The 8,433-nt window shown below is 50.6% G+C and overlaps 1 protein-coding gene across 2 annotated transcripts in view; it reads right to left on the bottom strand.

Moving 5' to 3' along the window:
• ESRRB (estrogen related receptor beta) overlaps positions 1 to 8,125 on the bottom strand; it is a 58,404-nt gene extending 50,279 nt beyond the window's left edge. The window contains exons 1-2 of one of the 2 annotated variants that reach the window (XM_006925470.1): positions 8,076 to 8,125; positions 4,129 to 4,538 (exon numbers count right to left, since the gene is read on the bottom strand). In XM_006925470.1, coding sequence (XP_006925532.1) covers positions 4,129 to 4,525 — 397 coding nt within the window. In that variant the 5' untranslated portion in view covers positions 4,526 to 4,538; positions 8,076 to 8,125. Of the gene's footprint in view, positions 1 to 4,128; positions 4,539 to 8,075 lie in introns of those variants that run through there. The other variant, XM_006925468.1, reaches the window with a different exon arrangement.
• Positions 8,126 to 8,433: the final 308 nt, after the last annotated feature.

Here is an 8,433-nt window from a genome sequence, read left to right as displayed (position 1 = left end):
TGAGGGCAGCCCCGTGTGAGGCTTCTGTTTTCTCAACAGAACAGGAGGCAGTCATCGCTAAGAATGAGAATGACAGGGTCAAGGAGTAGGGCCTGGAAAAGGCCCCAGTATGGCTCCCTCAAAGACCCCCTCATTACTTCAGGACTCATTGCAAAGGTTTTCATTACTGTGAGGTCAGTTTCACAGTCCAGAATCTGGCACCGAGCCCTGTGGTCCAGAAACCTGACTTTGCCAGCCACAGAATGCGACTCCATCTCTCAGAGGCGGACTCGCATTGCTCAAATTCAGGAACTTGAGGTATAAGCCCAGAGATGCTAGCGCATTCAAGTACAAGGAGAAAGAGATCTACCTCACCGGTAAGTTCACTCCAAGAAGAGGGCTTACAGGGGAACTAGATCATACTCAGAAAGATGTTAATCAGATCAGCTGAATGTTTAATCACATCAGGCTGTCCCCAGGCTGACTCCCTTTGCCTAGGAGTGGTGCCTTTGCCAAAGCCAGCCTTTTATTTCGTGCCTCCAGGGGAGATCAATCCTTTGATGGGTACATTTTTTTTTCTTTAGAAATTCAATAAGGTTGAGAGGGTTATCTCCATTCAGTCCCTTCAGAAGGGTGCCTTTTTGTCATCCCTGAGCTCGTCCACCTTGGGTGAGCTTCACCCCAACCCCCAGCACTGAGGACAAACTCCCTTTCATATCACAGCATTGGGCAAATGAAGTTGTAATAAAGACTTAACAGGCACTGCAAGGGGTTGATTATAAGCCCCTTGAGGGCAGGGAAACTACATCCACCTTGTTCAATGCTATCCTGCAGGGGAGGCAAATTTTTTCTGTAAAGGGCCAGATAGTGAAAGTTTTATGCTTTGTGGCTGGAAGGTCTCTGCAGCAACTACTCAGTGCTATTGCAGCATCAAAGCGGCTATAAACAAATAGGTGTGGCTGTGTCCCAATACAACTGGCTTTACAAAAGCAGGTGGCCGCCTGCAGACGGCACTTCTCCCGTCCCTGTCCCTGTCCCTGTCCTCACCCCTGCAGTGCTAGCATCTAGCACAGCCAAACACACAGTCAGTGCTCAGTAAACATCTGTAGAGAAGAATGACTAAAGTCTAGCTCCCCAAATCTATCATGACATCCTTGTTTCTGCAAAATTTCTTCCCATTTGGTGTAACCAATGAATTGAGCAAATTAAAGTGAGCTAAGGAAGGAAGGGGGAGTGAGCTCGCATGGTTTTCAGAGGTTTCCAAGGGTTTACATTTATCTGCGAATGGATCATTCTATGACTAAAGGCCCCATGTCCAAGTTATTGGGATTTTAAAAATGGCCTGATTATTCTTCATAATTGGGTAGGTGCTTAGGAAACTGTGCCACGGTTTGGAGCCTGTGGCTGTGCCTGAGGACTCTTGAGGGCCGGGAGCACTCCTTGTGCTCCCCGCCCCCCACCGACCCCCCACCCTATAGTCCCTGACTCAGAACAGGGACTCCTCATTCGGTTCTTAGCTTGTCTCCTGGTTATCCATTTATAGGTCATTTTTTTCTCCTTGTACTTCTCTTATTTTTTTCTTGTCTCCTGGTTATCCATTTATAGGTCATTTTTTTTTTTCTCTTGAACTTCTCTTATTTTTTTTCCAAATTTTCTACAACGCTTATGTTCAGAAACCACGAAATCAAAATCTTTGTTAGAACAAAACCAAAGAGTTAATAAAATAACCAGAGCAATCCATCAGCTTTGGAAATGCACTCTTCCCTATTCTAGATAGAAACCTCTTTCTGGTTATAAATGTGAAACTCTTCTGGTGACAAAGAGAAAAGACAAGAGTGGTTCAGTGAGGATTGCACTAAATAAAATGCTGCCGTTTGTCTTGGGACTTCTAGGAAGAGATCATTATCCTTTTCGCAGTAGCAAATAATTAAGACTATTTACAAATTCTTCCTGCGGACTCCTGACTCGCTAAGGACATTCATTCTCACTCCCCGGGCCTCTGTAGAGCGTGTAGGAGAGTTTCTGAGTCACACCAGCCTCTGCCTTCAGAACATTTGATCCAGGACTCTTCAGCTCATTTAAGAATACAGAGAGAAGAAAATGTAATTGTCTCCTAAAAAGCAATTTTTCAAACACTGACCTCAAAGAATCAATCTTATCAAGATCACTTTCTGATTTGGGAAGAAAAATGCTATTTCAGTAACTTACATTGGTTTAAACATCTCATGTTTATTTGTCAAATATCCGATGATATTAATTAGAAATTGGGCTGGAGGTTTCCAACCCTGTCTAAGACAGGAGACTTAGAACTACCACACCGTGTTTTTCAAATCTAGAGATATCAGGGCCTCGTCCTAGATCCTGGGGTACGAAGCTGGCAGGGACCAGATGCATTTACTCACTGTGCTGAAGGCTGGCACAGTGCCTGATGGGAAAGTGCTCAATAAATATTTGCCGAAAGAAGTTGGTATCATGGCTCCTTCTGGGGGAAGTTTCAGGGAACCAGAGTTTGGAGTTTTTAGAAAACTTATTTTTACTGTTTTACTCTTAGGCACTATTTGGATTTTTGCCATGCTTCTTCTTTTAAAGAGTTCCTTTAAAAAATAAATATAACTAAAATAATTTAAATCCTGTTAAGTCGAAATAATTATAGTTTTACTTATATGTAATTCTAAAAGCTTGCTTTGTAAGGTAAAACAAATTCTCTGTCCATTGTCTTCATGTTTATACATCTTAAATGATATTGTAAAAGTGAAAATAATAACTGCAAACATTTATTTTGCACTTACTAGGTGTCAGTGAGTATTCTAAAGGCACGATATATGTTAATTCACTTAACCCTTTTTTATCAGCTCTATGTGTGGTAGGAAGGACATCCTCTCAACTGAAGGTGGGAGAGAAACTGAGGCCCAAGGCATTCAGCTGTAAGGTAATGAATGAATGGACGGCGCTGACCCAGGAGCCTGGGTGGCCAGCTACTACACCCCACGTCTCCGCTAATCTGCAGAATTGGAAATATGGCCAATCCCAATGCCCTCCGTTGGTTTAACAAATAGATTGTCATCCGAAGAACTCAACAAACACATATTTGTTGAATGAATAAACTGAGAATCATCCCAGGGAAGCTCGGCCTGCCTCTTCCAAAAGGGAAATGGGGGAAGGACACCCTGAGGGCAGCCGGGCAGGCCCTGGATGAGGGGGACCAGGGACAGGACAAGTGCCCCTGGGTTTTCTCCAGTCTGGTTTGCAGTGTCTGTTCCAGTGGCATGGCATCGGCTCATCTCAGTTACCCGCATGAGCAGGGATTTTTGCCTATCCTGCTGCCAGCACAAAGAACAGTGGCTGGTATTTTTAAGTGCTCTATAGACACTTAGCTGAATGAATGAAGTGAGTGCTCTCCCCATGGCCCTGCCACTGTTAAGAATCTCAGCCACCATAAGCCCAGCCGTCTCTCTGTGCTGGGCCTATGCCTTGGACTTGATAACAGCCCATCATTATCCCCAGTTTATCGAGGGGTGACTTTTCAGAGGGCACCCATCAGGGCTCTTGCACACCTTAATCAGAATGATTCACTCGAGTACCCCCTGAAAGAGGCAGCCACCCCCATGCCATCGGGAGGTGACTCAGCTGATATGCAGATGCCCTGAAACAGCCCTAGAAAACAGGCCAGATTGGGGTGTGGACGGGTGAGTGGTACGGGGGTACCTTCCCTTGCCCTATAAGCCTGAGTCTTTCGCAATGAAGAAAACAGTCATGTTTCACTCGTGTAATTGAAAAAGATAAAAACAAAGTGAGAGGCCCCTTGCATTTCAAGAGGTTTGTAATTGCAGGGGACATAATGCTATTTTTCCCCCCAAAACAGCTTTTTGAGAACACATATGGCAGTGTTCCACACCCCAGTGAGAGGCACATCACGGTGAGGCATTTGTGCGGCTTTCCTTTGGGGCGCCACATGGGGGTACATGCCATTTCAACAACAGTCCCGGAGTTAGGTCTTGTCCGACTCCCAGAGTGAGAAACCCGAGACAGAGAAGGGGGCCTACGGAACCCCTGCTCCCAGCGCTCACGGGATCACCCGGTTTCCTGCTGGACCGCAGGCCGGCGTCCCCGCCCCCACCCCTTCCCGGGCCCTGCCCGGCTGCCACGCACCTTGGATGGTCCTCTTGAAGAAGGCCTTGCAGGCCTCGCAGGAGGCCACGCCGTAGTGGTAGCCAGAGGCGATGTCCCCACACACGAGGCACAGGCGCTTGGGGATGGCGTTGAGCATGTACTCGCACTTGATGGCCGAGTCCTCCATGATGCCACTGGCACAGTCCTCGTAGCTCTTGCGACACGGGGTGCCTCCCAGCCCGGCGCCTCCAAACATGGGCGGCGAGTCCAGACCATTGGCGTGGGCGCCCAGGGCCAGGCCGAAGCCGCCGCTGGCGTCAGACGAGCCACTGGGGCTGTGGTGGCTGAGGGCGTCGATGCCCGAGGACGGGCTGGACGGCTCTGTCTTGATGAAGGAGCCGCAGCTGGAGCCCAAGTGCCGGTCGTCCGCGGACATTCTGTTCAGCAGCCTGTAGACACAGTGCGGGAAGTCAGAAGCGAGGAGGCTGAGGTGTGACACCATCCCCAGGAATTAGCTTTGGGCTCCTGGCAGAGTGGGCGGGGCGGTTGGGCGGGGCTCTATGCTAAGGCATCTGTGAGATAAAATGCTGTCCCAGAAGGTCAACTGGTCATGAAATGGCACAGGCCACAGCAAGTGTCTGGCATTAACACCCCAGAACCTTCTACGTCCTCAAAGAAAAAAAACTGATCAAGAAGCTTCAGATTAGGCACCCAGCCCTTTGCAAATTGCTGGCTTGAGGGCACAAAAAGTGGTAACAGTTCAGCCAAAATACTTGGCCAAACTTCCCATGTAAGAATAAAACATGATAGCTACCATTGAAAGTCCAGATGTGCCAGGCCCCGGGTCAGACACCCTCGGGACAATGACCTGGTAATCCATTTTTCCTGGCCCTTCTGGGGCTTCAGGTAAGTCTAAGCTTGGACCTTTCCTCATGCGCCACCATCGCTGAGATTGGGACCAGAGAGGCCAAAGCAGGAGATGGGGCTTGTGGCAAAGGATCCAGCCAAATTTGCTAACTCTGGACTCTGCTTCTGGCCCAGGGCACATCTGGAGGGTGACTCCAAGCCCCTTCCCTCATTTCCCTTCCTAGCCCTGAGCAGGCCGGCCTCTGCCCAGCCCCTCACCCCTGAGAGATTGCGCCTCCTGTATGCAGCACGAGGGAGCCTTCCAATCCCAACTCTGTGCATCCCCCAGGTGTTTCTTAAACTTGCGTTTCAACCTTTAAGTGTCCCTGCATCAGCCACAGAGCCATTGGAGCATTTGTCAACCTGGCAGGATCACTAGGAAGGGTCATGATTCCCGTAAGGAAAGCCCCTCCTCCCAGACCATGGGTGGATGAGAAAGCAGGCAGGGTTCGACCCTCCCACATCCCAGCTCCCTGGATGCGGGAGGGGCCTCCTTCTGCATAGTCTGACAAAGAAAAGCAGGGAGATGAAGGTGTGGGTTTAGGGAAGCCCAGCTGTAGCCCATGCTCCAGACCTCCGGGGCCAGACAGGATCTGGAAGTAGGAAACTGCTTAGGGTCCATCTGACCCTGGCCTGGCCGGGCCATATGAAAGTAAAGAGGAGGCCAAGGCTTACGTCTGATGAAAGGATAAAGGGAAAGATCTTGTAGACGGGAATGGGCTGGAGAAATTGGCAGTACAGCCTTATGAATGGAAAGATGGCTCTGGGCTGGGAGGGAAGGTCTCAGTGCTGGAGGGTCCACTGGGATTGCAGCCACAGTCCTACCTCCAGTGTTGCTCAGAGGGAGCCCCTGTTTTCTGAGTAGCCCACTGGGGAAAGGACTTGTCACCTCCTGGGAAAGGGGCTGCCTTCTCACTCCCACTAAGCCCACCCCCACAAGGCGATCTTGGCCACACTCCCACATCACCAAGCCAATCTTGTGATGGGGAGGGGCCTTCTCTGTCCCTGGTCCCACTAATGAGTTCATAGTTAATACACTTCCCTAGGGACTGTCCCATCCAGCTACACTTGAGCATGTCCAGAGACAAGGAATTCATTGCCCTGGAGACAGTTCTAGCGAGAAACTGGGCGCTGCAGAGATAAAAGATACATATAAGGCTCTTACTCTCAAGAAGTTTATTTACTGGAATATATTGTTTGAAGATAGAGGCTTTCGAGTTTCTTCTGTTCCAGATCGAATGTTCTGAAGCCTCCAGTCCTTGGAGAAACCTCTCCTACAAGCCCCAGGTTTCCCTTGCATCAGCAGAGGGCACCCCAGTTGAGGGTCTCCTCTGGGTCCTTTTATACCACTGGCTGGTGCCTTGTCATCTCCCTGGGCTCCCCACAGCCACCTGCCTCCCCTCCATCCACTGGTGGATCCCCGGTGTGTCCTCAGGAAATGCCATCAGCCCGGCAGGACATAACCCAGGCAGAAAATCTGAGCAGGCACGAGTACACCTTTGGGTCCCTTCCCCAACCGCCTTGCACAGGGCAGGCAGGGAGAGCTAACCAAGTGCTCTCTCATTTGTAATCCCCTCCTGCCTGCTGCTTTAGGCTCTGCCGATCACAGGAACAACCCAGGCCCACTGTGACAAACCCTGCTGGGTGAGACGGCTCCTAGACCCAGCCCTCCATCCTCACCCTTTCCCCAGAGCTCCAGAGATTTCAGGATACACTGGACATAAATAGTAATTATAGCAACTAATATTAACGAGCATGTATTACGTGCCCTGGGCTTCGTATCTGTCCCTTGGGTGTGCAAGAAGCATATGCCCTAAAGGAAGAAGATGGAGAGCCCTGCAGCCACTCCCAGTGGACAGCAGGCCACAATAGTCTCAATGCTCTTCCCTCGGCCTCGTGGTTCAGACGACCCTGAGGGACACCCAGGGTGGGCAGTCCCTAAGCCTTGGATTCCCTTCCTGCCCCTCTCTTTCTTGGTACAAAAGGGTACAAAGCATCCTTCAATGGGCTGTGCAACCAAGATGTGCCTTGTCCAGACCCTGCCCCCACGCCCAGGTCAGAGACCCTGGGGCCGAGAAGGAAGCAAACTTGACCAGCCAGAGTTGCCACAGAAAGTCATGCCAATTTGGTGCTGAGTCCCAGACTGGGCGGCGGGAGAGAGTTCTAACAATTTCATTCCTGCAGCTTTCTCATCTTCATGATCATTATTTTGGCTCCACTTGAATGTCTTTTCCAAGGATAGTCAACCTATACTACGGGCACCACGATGTGCTAATTGCTGGCCAGATAACAGGAACACGATAGGCACAGGCACAGCCCACGACCTCAGAAGCTCTCACAGGAAGGACAGACATTAAACAAGCACAAGTGTGCAGTGCCCCGGGAAGGGTGAATACAACACAGAATCGCCCCCGGTTGAGAACCACTGGCTTAGATGTGTGAGGGAGGAGGCTGGACAAGAGGCCCAGAGCTGAGGGTTGGGCAAATGAACGGTGCAGGTCGAGGGCAGTGATGTAACAAAGAGTAGAAATGGGAGAAAATAGAAGGGTCAAGAGCATGGTGGTTTCCAGGGGTTGTAGGCTGAGGTAGAGCAGGAAGAAGGAGAGAGGAAACGGGAAGGATGGGAGATGGGGTCAGGGAAGATTTCAGAGGTAGAGTCTTGATGCTGGGTCCAGGAGAGGGTGGCCACGGGATGAGGGGAGGTGGCTGACACTTGTGCTCTGGGGAGGAGAGAGTCATGTCCAGTCCATCATCTGTGGTTGTCTGAGACCTAGTTCCCAAGTGGGTCGATGACTATTGACTTTATGGGGAGGGGACAGATGCCACATCTCAGCAGCCTTTGAAAGAGCAGTAGTCAAGGGTCGAAGCCCCTTAAGGCACATTTTCCCTGTGGTCCGCCTCACACAGGAGCATAGCCAGAGCTGCGCTGGCCTCAATTTCACCACCGTATGATTAGACATGGTCTCCCTCCCATCACCACTCAGACCTGCTCCGGTCCTCCCCGTGTCCAGTGTTGGGCCCCGCACCCCAGAGTAGCCTGAGCTCCAGGGGTGCCTGAGTGGACTGGGGGGCTCTCTGCCTCTCCTGGATGATGAAGTGGGTTGAAGATTTTCCTAATGCAGAGAACAACAGAATCTTGGAAGTTCCGAATGAAACCCAAACTGTAGAGCTATTCTGCTACGGACCTCTAGAGGAAGAGAAAACCCGGGCTATCACCATGAGATGATCATAATATTTTAAACTGGAATCCCAGATCTATGCCCCTGAGGGAGGCCTGCTGGTGGGAGGCAGAAGGAGAAGAGCTCCTGGAGGGAAGAGAAGCTCCTGGAGGGAAGAGAGGGTTGGACTGGCCTGCTCAGCTGGGGCCTGGCTTGTTTCCCTCTACAGGGTAGAGCCCATCCCACTGCATGCAGAAATCTGGGTCACATGCAGAGGGGC

The sequence above is a fragment of the Pteropus alecto genome, unplaced genomic scaffold, assembly GCF_000325575.1.
Source record: "Pteropus alecto unplaced genomic scaffold, ASM32557v1 scaffold8, whole genome shotgun sequence".
NCBI classification, from domain to species: domain Eukaryota; kingdom Metazoa; phylum Chordata; class Mammalia; order Chiroptera; family Pteropodidae; genus Pteropus; species Pteropus alecto.
This window is presented reverse-complemented; position numbering and strand designations above follow the sequence as displayed.